Here is a 24,901-nt window from a genome sequence, read left to right as displayed (position 1 = left end):
ACCAAAACATTTGTTCGACAAGGCATTTGTTCAAGGGATCAATTTAGCAACAAGTCAGATCATTAAAAAAAAACGAAACCGGAAGTAAAGTTTGGATCCAGACGTGTATCGCGTCAGCACACGTGCATCCGATGAAGCCATCTATGTTGGTCATGAGTTTATTTTTTCAAATGTCAGAAATGTTTATTTGAAAATTTATCTCAAAACGAGATAAATCCATTTTTTAACATTTTTATCAAAACATGTTTATTATTATGTTATCATGTTATTATTTTGTTTTATGGTGCTACTTAGCTGTATTTTTTAAGTTATGAAGGTTTAAATCAAAACAAACCAACTGCAGTTGCATTGATATTAATTGGAATGCACAACCAAAAAACGCGATTTCTGAACAATTAAAAAAACGGTGGTTATCTCGTTTTGCAACGAAACTCTTCATTTGTAAGTTTATATGTTGTTTATTATTCTCACTTTAACAGGTAAAAATAAACAAGTGAGATGCGAAAATCTTTGTTTTATATTATAATTCTGCACACTAATAGTTGCCTTATAACAGTGTACATATAAATCTTCTCTTAAGAAAGCCAAAACTTCACTTTTACTATTAAATGTTCAGGTTTGAGGGTTTGTTAACATTTTGAATTGACCAAGAGCACTGTAGTTGTTCAATAACAAAAGTAATCCTCAAAAATACAACTTGCCTAATAATTGTGCACACGGTAGGGTTGTGCCGATAGACGATAGTATCGTGTATCGACGATCTTCAGACATATCGCCAATGGCAGGCTTTCATGGCGGTAGTCATGACGATAGTTGGCGAATGGTTGGCTTCTCTCCGTCTCACATGCACACGCTCTTGCGTCTGTCCGGAGTCTAAACATAAACTAAAGTAGTAATCCTCATGTCTTTGTTCAGTTTAATGCGTTTCATGCGAGCTGAGGCAAACTTTATTTTTTGTTTAAAATATGACCCGCTGCATATTAGCGCCTCTCTCACTCTCGCTCTGTCCGAAGTCAGATCACTAGGTATTAATCCTGTTTATGATATGCATTTCAAGGAGTTGTAGCAATACATCCCTCGGGTTTTAATATATGATTGTGTTTAAAATATGATCGCGTTCCGATGGACCGATGCGTTTAAAAAGGCTCCTCTGAGAGCACCACTGTTTTACACGTGTAGCCTTCTGCAACAGCACTAAACAATTGCATTCAATTGTTTGTATGTGCGCGCACATGTGTATGTGTGCGCAGATGCATGTTTTACAGTTATTAAAGCAACACTAAAGACTTATTGCTCTTTGCTCCCCCTACAGGTTAGAAGCGTAATTGTTCATTACCACTGTCGTAAATACTGCAGCATAGCTGGCTCTGATTGGATTGTAGGTCTGCCATAAAGCAAGTTTTGTAGTTTTCACTCGAACTGCAGGACCACTACCCGACGGTTGGAAACTTCTTTAGTGCGGTTTTGGCCGATAGAGGGAAAAGTGCCATTCACCCTGTTTTGAGTGGATGAACCACTGAAACTTTTTTGGAAACGTTATTTTAAGGTAAAAAAAACTCTTTGGTGTTGCTTTAAGTAATCATGGTTAGGATGTTAATGACGCGCTCGCATTAATGGCATCAGTTTTAAGAAGGTTGCGGTCATGAAGGTGTTGCTCTTGTTCTTTTTTGTCCACCCATCTAGTGACTTATTATAATGAGTAAAAAATTAACAAATAAAAAAATGAGTAAACTACTGCCCCGCCCCCCGATACTATCGTGTATCGCCATTCGCCAATCTCACAGGCTGACGATAGGACGATCTCAAAATAGGACATATCGCCCAACACTAGCACACGGTGTATAATCATATAATCATAAAGCATATAAAGCAAAAATTTCATGATTAAAAATAAAACCTGTCAATTACATAAGGGTTAAATAAAAAAACAGGTATAACACTAGACATTTCGCCCCCACCCCCACTTTGAAAATGATGGCTACGCTCCTGACTTGCAATGCCAAGGTCATGCGCCTTAGTACAAGGGACTGTATATAAAGGTGTAGTTTTCGGACGGGATAAGTTTTACGGGGGTAGATGGAGAAATGTAACTTTAGCACAGGACATCTGTAATATTGATGGTTAATTCGCACTGGATTCGAAATTTACGTAATCTTCACTGACATGAGGCATTCGGACGAGGCTAAAATCATTGAGAAGCTCTGATAAAAATTACCTACTTAAAACTAATCCCGTCCAAATAGTATTTAAGTAAAATTCATAATGTAATGTGAACTGTATGTACCACATAATCATATTTCAATAGCATGTGGTACAGTGCATAGCATAATAGGTGTACTTGAATGGCTTTTCCTTTGGACATCTTGTTCTGTCTGTTGCAGATATTTTTGAAAGTCTTTTGTGTTTTCATTCAAAAGCACTGCAAGAAAGACATCATTTTTGCACTAGACTTGAAATCTGAAAGAAGCCAATGAAAATAGTTTGCCATAAAGAGAAACAAGACTGACCTTCAGTTTCCTACATTGACTGTGTTTATATAAAGCCAGAAATGAAAATTGCCCATCTCCCTCCCTCCTCTCTCTCTCTCTTGCTGTCTCACTGACACACACCCACTCACTCTCTCTCTCTTTCTCTCACTTTGATACCTCTATTTCTTAACATTTGTCTTCCTCCGTGTTTTTATGAGCTCCAAGGATACGTCCCATTCAATCACATTTCATTCACTAAATTTAAAATGTAGCTGTTGAATGAAGCACAACTCAATTAAAAACCGAACAGTTTCTACCTAAATGCTATTTATATAATTTTTAATGAACGTTTATGATTTTTTCTGGTAATTTTTGGATTCAGATTTGCTTTCTTTGTTACATTATCAATGCCATATCAATTCTGTTCAACAGGGGGCAGCGAGGAGCACGTATGCGAGTCAGAAGATCCAGACGATCACCAGTTCTCTGACATTGACGATTCTGAAGCAGAAGACGACGATGAAGATGAAGACGATGACCCATCCTCGGCCTGTTCCACTGACACCCGACAATCCACGGGAGACTTATCCGAAAGTGGCCAAGGGTCAGAGCCCTCTGACCCTAAAGCAAAAGAGGAATACTCTTCACCCCACAGACCATGGCCTGGCATACGAGCTGCGTCTCCAGGAAGGAAGAGAGCATCGTTCTCTCGCAAAGGCTGGGAGGTGTCACCCAGGACCTTTTCTCCTAGCAGTGAGGGCTCACCTCTCAGAAGTTTATCTCCGAGGCTTGATTTGTCCTCTCCTAGTCGTCATCTATCTCCCTCTCCAGAAAGGGGACCATCACCCATCAGGCACCTGTCTCCACTTAGGCCTCTCTCTCCTCTAAGGCCTGTTTCTCCTGCTCGGTTTAGGAGCGCCAGAGCTCTGTCCTCTCCTTCGCCCCTTAAGCCCCAGCATCGACCACACAGCTCACCCGCGGGACTCCACTGGGAGCCGAGCACACCGGCTACTGAGAGTCGACAGGTAGGTGATGCGCCATACATAATGATTAAAATAAACAGTGACTTTGGATAAATGTCCTTACGTTGTCTCCCCCTACAGGATAAACCTGGCACTCATCCAGTTCTTCACGAACGGATGACCCTAGATCCTTTCCTTCTTTCCCCAATCCTACGCTTCTCTCCAAGCGAGAATCCGGTAACACCTCGGACAGTGGACCGCATGTTTAGCCATCTTCCCTTACACTCCCAAGATCAAGCCCGCATGCCCTACTACATGATTCCGATAGGGGGCATACAAATGGTGCAGCTCAGACCCAGATCTCGCCCCAAACTGGAACGACAGTCATCTTCCACCCCATCACCCACCTCTCCCAAAGAGGACTCTCCGTTTTCGCCGGTAAGGAGAGATTTCCCATGGATCTCGATTCCAGATATAACTCCGCAAAGAACTCTGGACAGCAGGGCGCAAAGCCGAGACGACGGAGCTAGTCGGTCTGACCTGTCTTGTCCTAGCACAAGCTCAACAGTACCCAAACCTTCCCCTCTACAGGAGGCTGCAGAGGAACAACAAAGTGCAAAGGTCAGAAAGCAATACGCTACTAAGACTCCAGAAAAATCCAGAAGTGCTGCTTCAGAGAAGAAGATCTCGGAAGGAGCGAGTTTGTCGCAAGAAACTAGACGGCTGCATGAGCCTCTCAGGGGACGTGACTCTACTTCAGACGGATGTTTAGGACAGCAATCCGGCACAGCTACTCGGAGCCAGGAAGGTGATCCAGACAGCACTTAAAATCCTCTGTGCACAATGACAGGCTTTCTACTGCTAATACTACTATTGTTTTTCGTTTTGTAATGCGCTTATTTTTTATATACAAATTTTCAATACTATTGGTAAATGTTTGTTCTGCAATATACAAGATTGTAATATGATGCACTTTTCTTGGTAAACAAAAAAAAATATTTCTGTAAATCAATTATATCTGTCTCTCCTGTATCTTAATATATCTGTTTGAATATATGTATATGTACAAAAAACACTTAATAAGTATGGCTATGAATACGTTTCTAAATGACCAAGATTCACAAGTAATTCCCAAATTTGTCTCTTGTCCAGTATTGCGCAAGTTATAGTGATGTGTGCCTTTTTCAGTCCAGATTTACTGCTTGAAGTGTCAACTAAGATAAAGGCTGTGAATTTTCTTTTTTTATTAATGCGTTTTTTGTGTTTCAATCGAACCAGGAGGTGTTTTTACTTTACTTTTCTTTGAACAGCAGGGTAAACGAGACGAGAAGACAAATGAAGAGATGATGAAGGCTTCACGAAAAGCCTCGCAGGAGAGTTGCACTGAAGTCATATTTTTTTATAATACAAGTCTCTGTACAGATAGAAAGTCTATGGTCCATATTTATTGTTATGTGAAAATATAAAAATGTATTTACTTTGGTTTTCAAAGGGATTTCTATTGTTTGCATTCTTTACACTTTTTGTTAAGTTGCTTTATTTGTTAAGACTTGAAATGATAAAACTGGACAGGTTTTCAGTGAAGTCAATAGCCAAGATTCTGGACGGATCAAATGCCCTACAAATTTGTCACAGAAATTCGAATGTCTCTGATCCAATAAAGGTACACCACAAATAACTAAACTCGCTTATAATTGATGTCTACTATCTTGTGACCAGCAGGTGGTGCAGTTGATTCATTCATTCATCTCTCTTTATATCCTCCTCTTCTTTCATTCATGATTTCTTACCTGAGCAGGACTTCTATGGGCTTGTGGAGGTGCATTCATTGCCCAATCAAACCCAATTTCATGCTTTCCTGGAGAAAATTATAACAACTTATGCTTTAATTTTCTGGGCTTCCACGAAAAAAATAACAAATCCTAAATTTAAACATTTGATCTTGCAATGTGGCAGCAAATCTATTCACTTTTTCAATTCAGTCTATCCAAGGCAATTTCATGACTTTTACTATTCTACTCAAACTCAGTGATGTAACATTTATGTTGTATTTTAACAGCTTAATCCGTGTTTAATTTTACAACTGTGTGAGACCATGACGGACGCACGTTGCACAGACCTTGAATCCTCTTTCGAAACACATTCAACAAATGCTTCTGAAAGGATTCAGGTACAAGATATGTATGAACAAATGCGTTTTTAAAGACAGTATGTAAAATGTTTCATGTCAAATCAATTATGACTCTTTCCTGCACCCTGTCTTACATAAGATCACCAGTCTCAGTAAATTATTTCTGCTGTTGACTTGTAAAGGTTTACAGATAAAACAAAATGTACATGATAGAAATGGAAATATGAAGGTTACTTCATAATTTTCATTCATATACAGTTAAAGGTGCAATGTGTAATTTTTAGAAGGATAAAATGCAAAGTAATATACAAAACTATATTATCAGGGGTATATAAAGACCTTACATAATGAACTGTTATGTGTTTATTACCTTAGAAAGAGACGTTTTTATCTACATACATCGAGGGTCCCCTTACATGGAAGTCGCCATTTTGTGCCGCCATGTTTTTACAGAAGCTCTTAACGGACAAACTTTTTTACTAAGTTGTCTATGGCAATGACATGTTTGTCCGGTGGCGGCTACCATAGCTTCTCTAAAGCAAGAGGTGAGCAGTGGACTGAGCCGTTGGTTGCAATTCGCAACCTTGCCACTAGATGCCGCTAAAATTTACACACTGCACCTTTAAAAGAATTTTAAATAAGGGGCACAATTAATTTAGCCCTCAAGAAGCCATACAGTGGCCCTATCACCAGAACTTAAGAGCAGATTGTGATCCATTAAAAAACATTTTTATTTGGTTTAAAAATGTCTACATTCGGGGCCGCTGTATGTGTGCTTGAAAACCATCACTTAGCTAGTCTCTTGCCTGTTACTCTGTACATATTTTCACTTAATGTTCATACAAAATGTTTTTATAAATGTTTGAAATGTACCTTAAAATAAAATTTTGGTGCCAATTATGAATGTTTCTTTAGACACGTAATTACTATAAATGAAGTTTGCATGAAACAAACAGGAGATGTTCTGGATGTTCCTTCTAGCAGCCAGATGGCCAGTCATGAACAGATGGGTTTCTCAAATGAGGACTATAAAGACCCTTGAGATCTTTTGAGCTCAGTTTGAGGATTCCAACCAGACAGATTTTTTTTAACTCTTTAGTCATTATTATGACTCAAACCATGGTTTCAAATAGCATATCAGTAATACATGTCAATCCATAACTACAATTCAAATTCAATGCACCAACCCTTTGCTTTATCACCATAGTGTTTCTCTGGAATACAGTCTGGTATAAATATTAACTTTATATTTTAGTGATGCCCTGCAATTTCTTTCTATGTTTACGGTCTGTGTTTTCTGACATGTCCCGATACAACCTTGGATGAAGATATAAAGTGTGCAACCATAAAGCTGTAGAGGTGTTTCTTGGGTTCAGTAGTCCTAGAATGTTTGATAAAGAATGTAAGAAATATGCAAAAGTCATCTTTAATATCTAAAGGAGGGACAGGAAATAAAAGGTAATGTTTTACCCAAAATGAAATTTCTGTTATGTTGTACTTTCAGGCAGGTTGTTTAAAATGAATGAGACTTTCAAAAAATTCTTTACAATATTTTTTTAATAGGAGCTCCATTAAAATGTAGTCTGTATGTCTTGTCTGCTGTTCCAAGCCTTAAGTCAAGCAACATTTTGGATCAGACCAAAATCAGTTCATTTTGTGAATGAATCGTTATGCCTCTTTACCCAAAAGTATATACCTGTAAAAATTTCTATTTTGATAAACACAAAGGAAGATATTTTGAGGAATGTTTGTAACCAAACTGTTTATGAGCCCCATTTACTTCCATACACTGTAAAAAAAATTCTGTAGAAATTACTGTATTACTGGCAGCTGGTTGCTAGTAACTTACTGTAGATTTTACCTTTATGTTATTTACTTGTTCAAAGTTAAAAGAACATTAAACATTTTTAGTCTTTATCTTCTACAGTACGTAACTTGCAACCAGCTGCATAATTACAGATAATTATTTACAGTGTATTTGCAGTATTCCTACTATGGAAGTGAATGGGGCTCATGATCGATTTGGTTACAAACATATTTTAAAATATCTTGCTTCGTGTTCATCCGAACAAAGAAATTTATACCAGTTTGTAACAACATAAAGGTGAGAAAATAATGACAGAATTTTCATTTTTGGGTGAACTATATCTTTAACTTGATAATGTGTAGTGTCAGGTAAACACCATTTGCCAGGGAAACCTCATAAACAGCATCTGCTCATTACCCCAAATTTTTGTTGCATGTAACCAACTTTTTCACAGTTTTGTTCACATGTGCATGTATCCATGAGTAAAGGATAAACGTCACGAATGGAAGTAAGCAAAAAGTTATGCAGTTATCCACTTTTCTTTAGTTTAAAAACATGGTTCCCTTCATCTCAGTGGAATAAGATTTTGTGACTTTTCCAAATTATCTGTCAAGATTCATACAAAAAAAAAACTGGGCTTGATTCGGTAGTTCTAAAGAGGCATAAAAAAATCACTTAATTAGTCCCTTTGGGGGTAAAAATGACCCCAATTGAAATGAATGGGAAATGCAAAAAATCTTTTTTTTAATTTATCAAAAAAAATCAATGCATCCAGAATAAATCTGATACTAAATCTGGTACTAGAGAGCACAAATGTTACATAGAAAATGCATGCTCAATCACACACACACACACACACACACACACACACACACACACACACACACACACACACACAAACAGACAAAGGTAGGACTGCAACAGAGAGCTCTTTTTATAGAATTTGGCAAAAAAAACAGCCACAGATGCAAAAAAAAGATGTAAAATACTCACACAGGTGTGCGCACAACACACAAACAAACACACACAAACACAAACAAAGACTAACACAAACAGACACAGTGAAACTCACAAACACACACACACACACACACACACACACATAAAGACAAAGTAACACACACAAACACACACACACTTACATTCAAATTTCTGTAGCATTTTGTAAAAACAGACATTTCAAAATACATCAAAAACTACAAAAAATTCTACTATTTGAAATAATATTTTTTATGTCCTTTCTAATGTTAATATAAACATAAATTCACAAAATGTATCAATAAAGTACTGATGTTTAGCAGTTGGCCACACACTGTAAAATGAATGGGTCTCTATGGGCATCTGCTGGTCAAAGTGATTTATTTCCTAAACTGTAACCATTTTTTTTAAACACCAAATGGCTGAATTCAACAAATAACATCTAGATCAATATCTAAAAACAATTTAAATCAAATTTAGATCATTTTATGTGAATTTTGCATAAAATTTGATGTTTTTTCGGCAAGCTAATGGTGTAGTTGAGGAATTGAGTGGTAAACGGGTATAAAAGTTAATGGGTGGGAAGTAAATGAAAAAAAATGATATATTATTTGTATCATTAAAAATGTACACTGTAAAAAAATTCCGTAGAAATTGCACCCGGGGTGTCGGTAATTTACCGTAGATTTAAATTTATGTTTTTTTACTGGCAACATTTTGTTCAAAGTTAAATGAACATTAAACATTTACAAGTCTTTGTCTTTATAGAGTAAAACTAAAAAAACAGCATCAAGCAAAACATTCTGGTAAACAAAATCTGAAGCAAAAAACTGAAAAAGGTTGATGATGACTTCTGGTTCCCAGAATGCTTTGCATGAGGCTGTTATTGTATAGTTTTATTCTGTAAAGATAAATACTTGTTAATATTTAAAATTTATTTAACTTTGAACAAATTCTTGCAAGTAAATAACATAAATGTAAATCTACGGTAAATTACCGGCAACCCAGCTGCAATAACATTGTAATTTCAACTGATTTTTTTTACAGTGTATGTATTTTTTGTAATCACTCTTTTAATCTCTGGGGTCATTTTTTACCCCCAAGGAACTATAACGTATACAGGAAAATTGGGTCTTATGAGGGTTAAATGACTACAGACTATAGGCGATGACGTCACTGCCTGTGAGTAACCTGACAAATTTCAAAATATCATGTAAACACTCTTTTCTGCATATAGCCGGTTTAATGATTTGCATGTAAACCTTGTTTCTACACTGCAAAAAAATGTCTTTCTTACTTAGTTTTTTGTCTTGATTTCAGTAGAAATATCTAAAAATTCTTAAATTAAGATGCTTTTGCTGGATGAACAAAATGACCTACACTAAATGCGTTGTCCCAGAATCCACCCATTTCTGTGTTATTATTGAAACAATACATTTTGTGTTACTTTTTTTAAGCCATTTTGCCTTTCTTGATAGATAGTAAGTAATTTAGAGACAACAGGAAAGTACAAGGTGGAGAGAAGGGTATGGGATCGGCAAAGGATCTTGAACTGGGATTCGAACTCGGGTCACCGGAAGTGCGTTTGCACCATATGTTGGAGCACTGTCCGCTACACCATCGACTCTGACATTTTGTGTTACTTTTAACACATCCTTTCTAAGAGTGTAAGAAAATAAGTCTACATATTATACAATTTAAGTGAATTTGTGCTGAAAACAAGCAGTTTACAACAACAACCAATCAATACCAAATTCCTGTATGCTTTGTTCTCTCTGGATATTTAAGGAAAGTTTGTAAATGGTTCAGGTGGGATTTTCTATATTTAGAAATGTACTCCATGGTTCTCTGCCTTTAACACCTGTATTTTTATTTTGCTTTATGGAATCTGTAGACAGATCTTCATCACAGGTATGCAATGTTTTTTGTTTGATTTGTTTCGTATTTGAATTGGATTGTAAATTGGCTCCTGAAATATGATTTTCCATTACGTTTGTATTCATTCTAATTTGCTCTGTATTATTGACTCTACTATATAAAGTATTACGAAATATCCTTTGTCACCATAAATCTACGACATGGGTATAACTTCATGCTAACTAAGATGTCCAGCAATAACATTACTATAAGTGGGCTATCAGGTGGACCTCTGATCATTATCTCTACTATAAAGAAGTTGTTATATAGTCACATGATTTACTAAATCAGGTTGGGCGGTGCCAACTTGAATGTCTGGTTATAGTTTTAGTTTTGTATTAAGTTGTATATAGGTGATTGCCTGGGGTTGCATGGGTACTTTTTAACAAGAGCACGCTAGCATGGGGCGGTATTGTTAAATTGCTTCAACCATTTCCTCTGGTTACATGGATAGACACATTTTTAACCCTAACTAAGTTGTATGTAATCATGATTACATGATTATATGTGGGCTATAAGGTGATAAGCCAGGACCTCTGGTCATCGTCCCTACTTTAATTAAGTTGTTGTATAGTATATGATTTGCTATACCAGACTATAAGGTGCTAGTTTGGACCTCTGATGGGCTTTGGACCAATGGCGGCTCGTGACTGCTCATCCAAGGGATGCAGATTCAAAATATGTGTTCGGAGTGTCATGTGTGTTGCTTGCGTTTTAAAATATGTGTTCGTTGCGTCATGTGAACCATGTGCATCACGTGTTTTGTCAAAATAAGTGCCTGCTGCACACCCATCAAAACCGTTTATGATAAAAGAGACACGTTTACAAAATACACACAAGACACTCCCTTAACAGTAAACTCTGATTATGCATGAGATTATTCGAGTATCTGGCAAACGCGAGCGTCTCTTTTATCATAAACCCTTTAGACGCGTCTGCAGCAGGCACTTATTTTGACAAAACACGTGATGCACATAGGATTACTTGACGCGCAGAATACATATTATGAAATTACGAACCACACACAAGACAGGCTACATACATGTTGTGACGAACTTCGCATCGAGCGCCCTCGAAAAAAGAAGTCACCGGGCGCCACTGTTTGCACTAATTATGTTGCACTAAGTTAAGATATAAATTATTACAGTGGCCACTGGCCAGTGTTGCCAAACACTGGCCACTGTGGTCGAGTTTGTGTTGGGTAATCGAATGAATGAGTTCAGTATAAACATGAGCTAAATAGAATGATCAAACATTTATCCAAATTCGACAATTTACAAACAATAAGATTTTATCTTTTGGAGTCAGAAAAAGCAACCTAAATTACGTAATGTTGGTTGGTTTCCACCAATTGGGCCAAATGGATGGATATATATATATATATTATTTTTCCCTTACACTCAATGAGTCTGATTTGTTCAGTTCCTGAGCTCATTCATTGAGTGATTCCCAGAGTTCAGTTTTACCAGATTACCAAAGTCGAATTCATTTGATGGAACATCCTAAACTTTGTAAAGTATACATTTCAGAGTGACTAAATGAGAGAGAGTTTATGTTTGGGTGAATTAACTTGTGTAGTTCAGTGGTTGAGCATTGCGTTAGTAGCGCAAAAGGTAATGGGCTTGAATCCAGGGTACGCATACTGCTAAAAAGTATACCTTGTATTGTGTAAGTCATTTTGGATAAAAGTGTCCACCAAATGCATAAATGTAAATAATAATAAAAAACAGCATTACAGAAGTTGAGGATGGCCCGTGTAGGACTGAACTAAATGTACATCGATAGGTCACAGGGCAATGATAGATTGTAATTAAAGAAAAACAAATGTATTATGAAAGTCGGGAGTGAGACATCCTAAAGCTTTCAAGTGTTATTACACCTCCCTCTAAAGTACCAGTTTGAGCATACAGGCACACAATGTGCTTCTGTGAGGGAGTAATTTAAGTCTTCGGCTTAATATGCTTGTTCTTTTATTAGAATCAATTGTTTATTAGCATTGTGTCTAAAATGTGCAGTCTTGATCCCCAGTCTATGGATGAATCACAGTTATATTCAGTATATTAGTGCTTTTGTTTGTGTGGTATTGCTTAAGTCTTTTAAGCAAACACATAGCCTTTCGTAACCATTGAAATGATGCTGTTCATGTTTGAAGCCATGGGTTTAATATTACATGCACTCTAAAAAATGCTGGGATTCAACACATAGTGGGTAACAACAACCCGGCATAGGATTATTTATAACCCAAGCATAGGGTTTTCCATATTTGACCCAACTATGGCATAAAACAACTCAGCACTAGTCCTCAAAGGGACTAGAGCGGCCATTCTGACCCCCATTCATATTAATACCAGTGAAGCATCTTGTTAATATTAAAGTGCACCTATTTCAAAAACAACGTTATGTGTATTTGGTAAAATACAATGTTTTTGCGTGGTTTATGGTTAAAAAACACATTATTTTCCACATACTGTTCATTTTTGTGACTCCATATTTCACTCTCTTCCTCAAACGCACGGATTTTGTATAAAACTTGGCCTGAATACCTCTGAAGTTAGTAAATGTGACGCTCCTTATCATGTTTGAAAGATTCGCTCAAAATGCAATGCTAACAGGAGTTAACTTACAGAATGAGTCCGAAGCGGGAGGAATTATAATAATGTCGGTCTTGTCTACATCACCAATCCCAGGAAGTAAAATGTTGCCTACAATTCATGTGTTTGTTCTAGTCCAAGAAAAGAGATTTATGTTGGAGATGATAACTCGCGTCATCGTTTACTTTGGGATTTGTACCTTTTGCATATCATTAACATGTACTAGTACACAAGGGCGGTTCACATTATAACGATAAAGTTAACTATAACGATAAATATATTAGCGTTCACATAATAATGATAACTTTATGCTAATATGCTCATGCACGCAGCATTTGTGCAAATCACTTGCCTTTAATGACTTTAAGTAATATTGGGTGTTTCTTGTAATAAAAACTTTTGCAATTGTTGCAAAAGTGTCACTGAATATGTAAATATGCATTGCATTTACACAGATCGGGCAACCAGCAGATGAATTCAACACACTGCGTTTCACGTAACTCTAAACAGTGAATCTAGTAGTTTGTGTAATAATATCTTTAACTTTTGGCGAAGTCAGTGTGGGAGGAAAAAAGCATCAGCGTTGGATACCTGAGGTAATTTAATGTTATAGACCTCAGCAATGTGCTCCACCGCAATTTCAAGTGCACGTGCACTTGAAGTTCAAATAGATTTGATTGGCTGTGAATGGTTTATTAAATGCTCAGAAAGTGATCCAAATTATATCGTTCAATGTATCTATCGTTATAGTTGTGTTGCGAACTCCGCTATTTTCTTAAATATAAAACAATTTTCAAAAAAAAAATTTATCGTATTTTTTTGGCTCCTTACACACTAAAGCAAATGTTAAATCGTGCCCCTTAAATACTTTTGGTGGTGGGCGCATTTTGTCCACAAGGGTTCTGTATTTCTGGATATACACTCACCTAAAGGATTATTAGGTTCAATTTCTACACCTGTTCAATTTCTCATTAATGCAATTATCTTATCAACCAATTACATGGCAGTTGCTGCATTTAGGGGTGTGGTCCTGGTCAAATCTCCTGAACTCCAAACTGAATGTCAGAATGGGAAAGAAAGGTGATTTAAGCAATTTTGAGTGTGGCATGGTTGTTGGTGCCAGACAGGACCGTCTGACTATTTCACAATCTGCTCAGTCACTGGGATTTTCACGTACACCCATTTCTAGGGTTCGCAAAGAATGGTGTGAAAAGGGAAAAACATCCAGTATGCGGCAGTCCTGTGGGTGAAAATGCCTTGTTGATGCTAGAGGTCAGAGAAGAATGGACCACCTGATTAAAGCTGATAGAAGAGCAACTTTGACTGAAATAACCACTCGTTACAACCGAGGTATGCAGCAAAGCATTTGTGAAGCCACAACACGCACAACCTTGAGGCGGATGGGCTACAACAGCAGAAGATCCCACTGGGTACCACTCATCTCTACTATAAATAAGAAAAAGAGGCTACAATTTGCACGAGCTCACCAAAATTGGACAGTTGAAGACTGGGAAAACATTCAGATGGTAGAGTCAGAATTTGACATAAACAGAATGAGAACATAGATTCATCATGCCTTGTTACCACTTTGCAGGCTGGTTATGGTGGTGTAATGGTGAGGGGGATGTTTTCTTGGCACACTTTAGGCCCCTTAGTGCCAATTGGGCATCGTTTAAATGCCACGGCCTACCTGAGCATTGTTTCCGACCATGTCCATCCCTTTATGACCACCATGTATCCATCCTCTGATGGCTACTTCCAGCAGGATAATGCACCATGTCACAAAGCACAAATCATTTCAAATTGGTTTCTTAAACATGAAAATGAGTTCACTTTACTAAAATGCCCTCCACAGTCACCAGATCTTAACCCAATAGAGCATCTTTGGGATGTGGTAGAACGGTAGCTTCGTGCCCTGGATGTGCATCCCACAAATTTTCATTAACTGCAAGATGCTATCCTATCAACATGGGCCAACATTTCTAAAGAATGAGTTGTGTTTGTCCATCTTTGACCCAACCATGGGTTGAAACAACCCAGCACTTTATTAAAGTAAAGCTACAAAAATGTGAATTTTCTATGCTTAGGTCTTCAAAGGTCTTTTATGATGATTAACTTCCCATCTCCGAGCAGCATTGATGAACATGGTTTAAAGAAAAAGAGCGGATTTTGGAGGGATAAACACATTTCCTCTGTCTCTGGAATGCACAGAGGAATGTGTGTCCATCATCTGCAGCCACTTCCTGCACCATATCACATTCTTTCATCCATCTGCAGAAGACTGGATTTGGCAGCACTGAAAAAACAACACTGCCAAATGTCTGCTGAAGCTCACTTCTTGCTCATAAATAGCACAGGACGATATGTAGAGCATACGAGCCAAAATATTAAAGCTGGATGCAAATGAGCTGCTATTTATGCATGCGAAAAAGTTCGGTATACATTTAAAGAGCATTTTGAGGGTTCTAAACTTTAAAAGGGATTTTTGACCATTCTGCCCTTTGCAATTGCAAAAAAAATATTCTCAGTACTAAAAATCACACCATCTATAAGTGTGGGATGATGTATGCAATCTCTTTCCGATATGGATAATTATTCCTGAAATATTTCCAAGTTAATCATAATATTTTCCTATCAGAGGAGATAGCAGCAATGAGAGAGATTCAGCAAACACCTCATCACACAAAGGATTAAATCACAGTATTCAAAGTATGTGGGGGATCATGCTGTAATGCATTTGCATCTAAATGCATTTGCATGAACCACAATAGGAACCTCTACATACACAAGTTTAAGCTATGTGGTCAATGGGCACTGTGTGGGCACCGTGTTGCAAACTCAGCCCCATACCTGTCATGCTTGACATAGATTACAGCAAGCCATTACAGGAATCTATTGTGTATCACGAAAGTTCAGACTTCTTTGGAAGTGTGGGATACAATTTGGGTGACATTTGGCTCGTCCCATTTACGATCACATATCTGATGGAATGCAGCTTAACGAATAATACGAGATAAAAAAGTTTTTTATTATATTTTCTTTATGCGCTTTATTATATTGTGCTTCTTATCAGTGACTCATTACTGCGGTCACAATCAAATTCTAACCTGAGGTCACAGGAAGTTCCCGCACGTTTGCATCCTTTCCACCTGTCCACCCACACCTAGACATCACGGACCAGCGGTACTCTCCTGAACATTCCACAGGGACATCATTCTTTCCATTGGACACTTGCTTGTCCTGCAAAGTAGCTGTAATGGGATTTATGCAAATCCGTAGATATCCCTGATCTTTTCTTTGCCATATTTTCACCCCTACTGTACTGCTTACCCCCACATCCACCAGTCCTTGTTTATCCACATTGTTTAACTCAATGTCTCGTAAGAAGGAAGAAGGAAACTTTTATTTATTACTCTTAATCATTACTTTTTTGAGTCTTTCCCTCATAACAATGCCTTGACCTCTGCTTGCCGAGAGGACAGTAGAGATTCTTTGTAGTGCTGCAGGGTGCGAAGGCGAGAGTTGTGTAACTGTTACCCATGAGAGCCACCCTAGCAGGGGGGTGGTGCAGATCTCTAGAGCTATAAGTAAGGCCAAACTGGAGGGTTCAACATTAGACAAGCACCTGCAGCCGAGTAAGGTCTTGCTTTAGGCGAACATCTACATATTGAATCTTGACTAATATACACAATGGAATCAAGAACTACACTGATCTTCGTTTTTACCTTGTTTGCAACTCTTCATGAAGGTAAAACTTTTTTATATATTTTTTTTAATAAGCTATTTGTTTATTTCTAATGATATAGATTTTAAGAATCATGAAACTTACATTTATATCAGACTCAGAGTATTACATAGTATACATTTATCAATTTTTAATGACCTATGCATTGCACAATGCTCTACCGAGTGAGCTATTGTAAACGTATTTGTTTATTTTAACTCGTTATACAGATTATTCTTGCACAGTTGTCTCTAGAGAGTAAATTTGGTTTCTATGGAAGCCCGTTTCCGCCATGTTGTAAAAAAAATCTGCCTTTATATCTCATAATTTTGAGATATAAAGTCAGAATTTTATTTTATTTTTTACAACATGGCGGAAACGGGCTTCCATACGTTTTCTAGTTTAGCAAGTTTAAAAAAAATTATCCAGGAACTCAGAGATTCATATTTTCTACTAATCAATCATGTCGCTAATTCAAGCCAAAACTGCCAATTCCCACAGAAGCCTGACTGTAAATTTTAAAGTTACTCGATACATTAAGATCAAACGTCTTGGACTGTGTTCATGATTACACAATATAGCACAATTTGCACAGAGTAAAGGGAATACAACTTTTTAAAAATGTAAATAACATGTAAGCCTCTGCTGGAATCCTTACCTCCATCTTCTCCCTCCAGGTTGGGGGTTGCCTTTAGTGCGTGACCCACGCGACCCGTCCGCAACCCATAGGGTCAGGACCAAACGCTGCTCTTGCAACAACCAGCTGGACTCAGAATGCCATTATTTCTGCCATCTGGATATTATCTGGGTGAACACGCCAAGGTGAGCGTTCACCCATGCGTGGGCTAACCCGCATTAACCGTACGTAAGTAAACCGCAACACAGAAGATCTACCAATGCTGAAGACTCTTTAGAGGTAGATTGTATAGCTTTGTAAATGAAACACATCACCTGTAAACCAATAAGAGTGTTGTTACTGTTAGTCTATGTGTGTTAGCTTTCCCATATGCATGCAGCTTCCCTAAAAAGAGTAAAAGTGTTGAAAGATGTGATGACTCATCTTGCACTACTCAAGTTTTTGTACAATCTAATGCTTTCTAGATTGAGAATGCCCCTCCCTGTAGAGCATGCATGGCTCATATAAAGTAATGGCTTTTCTAAAATAGCCAACTTAAGTGAAAGTGCTTTCTCATGACTTGAGTAGGACTCGCTGTTCAGTCTTCATTTATTGCTGTTTATCTCTACACATCTTGGCACAGGCTATAATTCTCATGCTTAAAGATTTAAACAGTACAAAGTCCCATTGTGCTTTATTTTTATGTGATTCACTTTCTGATGAGTTAATCAATGACTATTTGTGTCTCTCTACACAGTAAGACCACAGTGTACGGATTGGGCAGTCCTTTAGCTCGTCGGCGAAGGTCTACGGGCCGTTGCTTCTGTGCCAGCCCTACAGATCCCACCTGCAACTCCTTCTGCCACTACAGGTGAGTTTCATCTCTCATCTACCCACTACTCAAGTGACGTCACTCGAAAGGGAGTAATTGGATATCAGCTTTTTTCTTTAGAAGGTTATTTTAGCAACGGTGTTTGTACAAAGGTGTGCGGTTATCAATAGGGTGTAAGATTATACCAGACAAAAGCGAGTGTTTTTTGTACATGAGGGGGTTACGTATGATGAGTCAGAGTTTTAAGGCATATAAGACCAACTTTTTCAAAATGATTGAAATTCAAAATAGCCAAAAATTTATCCGAAAGTGGAAACCTTTTTTCAGTGTAAGGTTGTTTAAACACTGTGAGAAAGAAACGGTCCAGATTTGTCACCTGTACCCTTTAAAAAGGTCCTAATATATACCATTGAGGTATAGATATGTATACATTTGTTACCAGTATGTATGTACCTTTGAAGAACTAATATGCACTCTTTGGTATCAATATGTACCAATGGGGTACTAATATGAACTTTTTAGTTGCAAATGTGTACGTTTTGTGACAACTTGGGACAATTTTTACTATTTTTTCTGACAAACTCAGCGTCATCAGCTTTTGCTATGTGTGATGTAGTTGTTGTTATTGAGCATAGTCAGCAGTGGCGGCTCATGACTGCTCATCCGAGCGGTGCTAATTGAAAATAAATGTTCGGAGTGTCGTGTGTGTGGGTCCTTTTCCAGGGTATGGGTTCTGCGCATCGAGAGGTCCTGTGTGCATCACGTGTTTTGTCAAAATAAGTGCCTGCTGCTCACGCGTCAAAACCGTTTTATGATAAAAGAGACGCTCAAGTTTACAAAATACACGCAAGACACTCCCTTGACACTAAACTTAGATTACGCATGAGATTATTCGAGTATCTGGCAAACGCGAGTGTCTCTTTTATCATAAACCCTTTAGACGTGTCTGCAGCAGAAGCGCAAAACACATATTTTGAAAAAAGGAACCACACACATGACGGGCTACATACATGTTGTGACAAACTTCGCATCGAGCGCCCTCAAAAAAAGAAGTCACCGGCTGCCACTGATAGTCAGTGTATAGTGCATAGTCAGTCAATGTAGATGCATTTTCAGCAATTAATAATAATTTTGACATTTCCCTCACATTTTCACAGTTTTGAGAATCCTGCCATCATGCTGGTGAATCCATCTGAACCTGTGCGTGAAAAGCAGAAACAACCCAAAAATGATTCAAAGCCAGAAGTTCTGGTTTTAGGAAAATCTGCCTCACCTGGGGCTCGGTCAGACGTTGCGACTTTCCTCAGGTAAGGTCATGTTACTCAAGCTTGTAAAGTTTAAGTCCACACCTAATTAAATTACTCAGCTGTGACTGTGCATTTTTTGCACCATCGCTTACATCAAATGCATCTGTCTATAGGAACCTGGTTAAAGCTAGAGCCAGGGCCATGGAGAAGACCACCCAGACTAGGCAGCAGGCATCCAAGGTCAGCAAAACTGGGTACAGATGAAATAAAAAATTCACTGAGGCAGAAGAGATGGGAGAGCGAGCACTTGAACAAGAAACGAACAAATGCACGTTGCCATCTGGACGCGGTGCAACGGCAGTAAGAGCCCCGAAAACGGTAGTCCTACGGAGGTGCTTGTGGAGTGCTAGGATTTGAAGTTGACGGCAAGTCGGCCTGTTTCTGTCTACTAGGACAACACGAAAGAGGGTCAGGTGCGAGTACCGGTCCTAAAGTTCAAACAAGACAAGTGGGTTATGTGGTTTTCTAGAGGTATCGGAAAGCATCATAGCGATTCCACAATGTCAAATGTTTGAAGAGCTGGAGATAAATGGATGATGCAAGATAGCATGTTGGCTCGATCTACAGGAATTGATGGTTGTTACTGGCAACCGTGTAATCAGTTCATCTGTTTATTGTTTAATCGCAGCCAGAGATTATAAAAAAGAGACGGGAGATAATAAAAGATAGGCAAAACTAGTTGTATAATAACTTGAAGCAGACAATTATGACCTATATATGAGTAAATTACATATAAAAGTGCTATTATACTTAGGAAAACAATATAGTTTGCATTAGTGTCACGCCAATGTCACACCAAAAGGGCTGGAATTTTCAACGCCCTATACCTGGATTTTTGTACATTCATAGGAATGCCTGTGAAATGTAAATGGACATGTAAATTATGAATCACTTCACAGTCAAAAGGTTGTTTTTTACTTTATGAGTAAAAATACAGTACTGCCCTGATAGCAATAAGCTCCGGGACGAATCCGCAACGGATCCAGACCGGAGCTGTCGGCTTCGGAGCAGATCCGTTGCAGATCCGTTCCGGAGCCTATTGCTATGTGCAAAGGCCACCACCACCAGACTTGTTGTTTAAGAAGTTTTAACGTCCATCCATATTTATTTTTCAATCTATTTTATTACGATACAAACAGAAAATACAAAAAAAAAAAATTCTTCTTTAGACATCGTCAGTGTTTAGTGTGACCTCTCTTGGCACTAAACACATCTTGAGCGTTTTTGAGCAGAATGAAGTAAAAAGACAAATTTCTTTAAAATTAGAAATTAGGATTTAATTTTATTTAGGTTTAAGAGATTTTGCATTTTCTTGCTATTGGTCAAGTGGAAGGAGAGTTTACCCTAAAAACTTGACACATCCGTTTACATTTTTATACAGTTTTTAATACTATATACACATTTCCTGTATTTTCTGGATGTATTTTATTAAAGAGATTGAGAAACAATTATATATGATCACTATAACATTGCAAAAACAACAAATCTAATTCTGGCATGATGGCCTAAGACTTTTGCACAGTACTGTAGTTATTCTGCTAGTTTGGTTCTGGTCTAGTTTACAAACCAGCATAGCCGTGTAAATCTGAGCTGATGAATCTGGCTTTACCTGCATGGTCTTTTAGATAAAGCTGTTTAAGCTAGTTAAGTTGACTGGTGCATCCCATGGTGGGGACCAATATCCAAAACACAGCAACTCCTATCAATCCTTTAACTGTTGTTATTTTTTTTGTAACTGGTGCAGTTGTGGTGTTTTAATGTTGGTTTGTTATGACTACAAACACACAATAGATTAAAACCTAGACTACCTTCCTATTTATTAGCAATGTAATATAATCTATTCATAATCTTACCTAAATGTTATCTCAAGAATTAGCATCAATGTGGCGTCTGTGGAAATAGGCCGAAGGGAACTGCACGATAAATTGAAATGGTAAAATTGCTATGCTATTTGCTATGGCACTTTTTGTGTAACATTTTCTTGTTTGTTAAATGTCTGTTTATTTAATAGCAATGTTGCTTAATTTTAGCTTTTATTTGTCCAGTGATCTATTGTTGTTACAAGCACATGTTAAAAGCAACGTATGTCTTAACTTCATTGTGAAAGAGTAAATCTGTAATAAGACTAAGATAATAAATACATTATTAAAATTATGATTGCTGTTGGTGGTGGTCAAAATGATTATGTCACTGTGAATCATGATGAGTAAAATGCAGGTCTTGTCACCCGGCATGGGTTAAATGTTATGGATAAAAAATGTAAAAAAAATCTGAAAGATAAGCCCATATCACGAGCAAATAAACTCATAAAACTACATTGGATGTCTGCCATTCCTCGATTGACAAATCACCTTGGCACTTAAATCGTATGGGTGTGTACAGTACATGGTTGAAAAGTAATTAGTTTGAACTCTCTGACGTGTTGTTGTGATGAGAAAAATAGACTCTTGTAGTGCAGGTGAATTAGGCAGGAAGCTTGCAGGCGCATGGGAAAGAAAAAGTCTAGACAATGGCGATAAACAACACAGTTGGGATGTTTTCCATTTTCCACTCAAGTGGATAATATAGGCCAACATTGCACCTGATGCCAATTCTACCACAAATTAATCACAACCTGATCACCCTTAAAATATTTTTATACTTAAATGTTCTTTAATTGAAATGTGACCTTTCGTATCTGTGCCTTTATTTGTTAATATTTAGCCTGTGTCAGTCACACACAACAACTGAAATGGGTTTGAAATGTGATGCTTGTCTGAAAGGGACACACATGAAAGAGCTGCAGTGATTTATTGTAAGATAAAGCATTTTACAGGTGGATGATTATAATAACAAAGAAACCTATAAAAAATAACTGTCTCTGGGTAAATACTTTTATCTAATAATCAAATATTGAGCAACACAAGTGCAGTTAAATAACTTAAGGCCTTCAAACTGACGTGGTTTGAGAAGTTGTTCTGGCCATACAGCAATTATAACTTAAAGCGACACTTCACTTTAACTCTACAGTTAAACATTTGATTCTCCATTTTGGAATCCATTCAGCTGATCTCCGGGTCTGGCGCTAGCACTTTTAGCATAGCTTAGCACAATCTATTGAATCTGATTAGACCATTAGCATCACGCTAAAAAATAACCAAAGAGTTTCAATATTTTTCCTATTTAAAACTTGACTTTTCTGTAGTTACATCGTGTACTAAGACCGAAGGAAAATGAAAAGTTGCAATTTTCTAGGCAGATATGACAAGGACTATACTCTCATTCTGGTTTAATAATCAAGGACTTTGCTGCCGTAACATGGCTGCAGCAGGCGTAGTGATATTACGCACTGCCCGAAAATAGTCCCCTTGGTTACTTTCAATAGCAGGGGACTATTTTGCAAAAAATTGCTACTTTTAATTTTCCGTTGGTCTTACACAATGTAACTACAGAAGAATCAAGTTTTAAATAGGAAAAATATCGAAACTCTTTGGTTATTTTTTAGCGTGATGCTAATGGTCTAATCAGATTCAATGGATTGTGCTAAGCTATGCTAATAGTGCTAGCCCCAAAAAAGTGGATAAACAAATCAACATATATTTACTTTATATAGATAGTGTCAGGATCCTGCCATAGAGTCTTTTTTATATTTATGTTTTATCATGATGGCAGGGTTCTGACAGCCTCATGTTCTATGTGGAGGCTCATGGCCTTGTATATTGGGTCATGTGCCTCTGGTGTCTCGTCTCTAGTCCCCGCCCCCTTGTTCTCTCTGTTAATTATTCATTATTAGTTAATTCCCCTCACCTGTGTTGCCCTTGTTATGTTGTTTGGTTTTTCCCTATTTATTCTCCTCTTGTCTTGTGAGGATCATTGTGCCATTGTGATGTGTAGATTTCGTGTATTATTCAGTTTAATGTTATATATCAAAGTCTTGTCAAATAGTGTTATGTCAGTGTTTTTGCAATATCATGTGTAATGTTGTTTTGCCCCCACGTGGGCTTTTGTTTTCTGTGTTCTATGTGTAAATAAAGTGTTCTATGTTCACTTCCCCGACATCGTTTGCGCTTGGGTACTCTCGTCCTCTGTGTTCCTGACAGTTAGTTTAACTTGATGGTGATGTTTATTGGTTTAGAAATTTAAAGGTACGCTGTAAAAACTCCTTGTTGCACTTTATTAATAAGTAATTAAAAAAAAATGTTGACTAGTTAGAAGTTGCTATAAATTATAAAAAATTAAGTTGTAATAACTTAAGACTATTCAACTTTATTTTGTTATTTATTTATACCAACTTCTCACTAGTCAAAAAGGCTAAAAATGTTGTTAATTTAAGTTGTTGTTAATTCAAGTTGTTTAAGCTTAAAAAAATAAGTGCAACAAGGATTTTTTTTGTAACTGTGTACAACTTAAATATCTGAATATCTGTGATTTTAAGTTCAATTTATGAAATTTAAACCACTCAGTTCAGGAGGTTTATAACCTCAACAACACTCACGTTTTAAACAATGGTTGCCGTAGCCTCTATCTCTCCCCTGAGCTTATCGTCGCCTCCACCGCCAACATCCATCCTTGTCCCACATCGAAAAACAGGATGCCTATACACATTCCATCCCAGTTGCCACTACATACAGAGTCAAAGAGAATGAAAGGAAAGCCCATCAGAGGTAAATGAGAGGAAGTGATATAAAGTAGACTGTGGTTGATAATGCAAAGGATAAAACACTGGCACGTTTTTCTTTGGTCACTGGTGCAGACGTGAATAGCTGGACGACATGTAATTATGTTGTCAATAAACTATTTCGATAAAGGCTTTAAAGTGCTTTGGGTCCTGCCTTGTAAAAGTTAACAGCAGTTGTAAATGTGTTTTGTATAACAAGTACTGATTAAGATATGGCTTTTCTTCCATAATATCAATTTATTGCGCTGGGTGATAACAAATGCATTGTGTGTTGTTTCAATGCAATGCTGTTGAAACAACCCAGCATAGGTTTATTTATAACACAACATGTGTTCTGTCCAATATTTCCCCAGAATTTGGGATAAAAATAACCCAGCATAATTTAGAGAGAAAGTTATATTTTCACAAAATGTTCTTGTAGGATGATTTTAAAGCATCAATTCACAAAAAATGAAGGTTTTCACAGGCAGGATCACATTTTACCAAGCATGGGTTGTTCACACACAATCTCTACTATAGATTTGCTAAATAGCTGCATATTCCTCTGACACATTTTAAAAATAATCTGTCATCCACTGTTGACTTTGTGATTCACACACACCACAATGCAAACTTTGAAAATGTTGAGGCCTATGCATGTCAAAACTCCAAACAGGCCAGAAGCATATTGGCATGTACCATAATGCCTTATGTTTCACAGTCGGAGCACACAGATACAGTACACATACAGTAAAAACAATACTCAGCTCACTCACTTTACTTACAATTCTATAAGTAAATAAATATTTACATCAAATGTCATGATAAAGACATTTCAAAATACTGAAACTAAAGCACATACACTCTTAAAAACGAAAGGTGCTTTATAATGCCATAGAATAACATTTTTGGCTGAATGGTTCCATAAAGAA

General features: G+C 37.4%; 2 protein-coding genes across 3 annotated transcripts in view; both read left to right on the top strand.

The window, feature by feature from the left end:
- hivep3b (HIVEP zinc finger 3b) overlaps positions 1 to 6,461 on the top strand; it is an 82,209-nt gene extending 75,748 nt beyond the window's left edge. For both annotated transcript variants that reach the window (XM_055210577.2, XM_055210578.2), the window contains exons 6-7: positions 2,901 to 3,493; positions 3,572 to 6,461. In XM_055210577.2, the coding sequence (XP_055066552.2) occupies positions 2,901 to 3,493; positions 3,572 to 4,258 (1,280 nt within the window). In that variant the 3' untranslated portion in view covers positions 4,259 to 6,461. The remainder of the gene's footprint in view (positions 1 to 2,900; positions 3,494 to 3,571) is intronic.
- An 8,185-nt stretch (positions 6,462 to 14,646) lies between these two features.
- On the top strand, positions 14,647 to 19,658 carry LOC129449223 (uncharacterized). Its single transcript, XM_055212004.2, has 5 exons — positions 14,647 to 16,602; positions 17,256 to 17,400; positions 17,952 to 18,065; positions 19,184 to 19,333; positions 19,447 to 19,658. The coding sequence occupies exons 1-5, from the start codon at positions 16,545 to 16,547 to the stop codon at positions 19,535 to 19,537; spliced, it is 558 nt and encodes a 185-aa protein (XP_055067979.1). The 5' UTR covers positions 14,647 to 16,544; the 3' UTR covers positions 19,538 to 19,658.
- The last annotated feature ends 5,243 nt before the right edge of the window (positions 19,659 to 24,901 follow it).

The sequence above is a fragment of the Misgurnus anguillicaudatus genome, chromosome 10 (assembly GCF_027580225.2).
Source record: "Misgurnus anguillicaudatus chromosome 10, ASM2758022v2, whole genome shotgun sequence".
NCBI lineage: Eukaryota > Metazoa > Chordata > Actinopteri > Cypriniformes > Cobitidae > Misgurnus > Misgurnus anguillicaudatus.
This window is presented reverse-complemented; position numbering and strand designations above follow the sequence as displayed.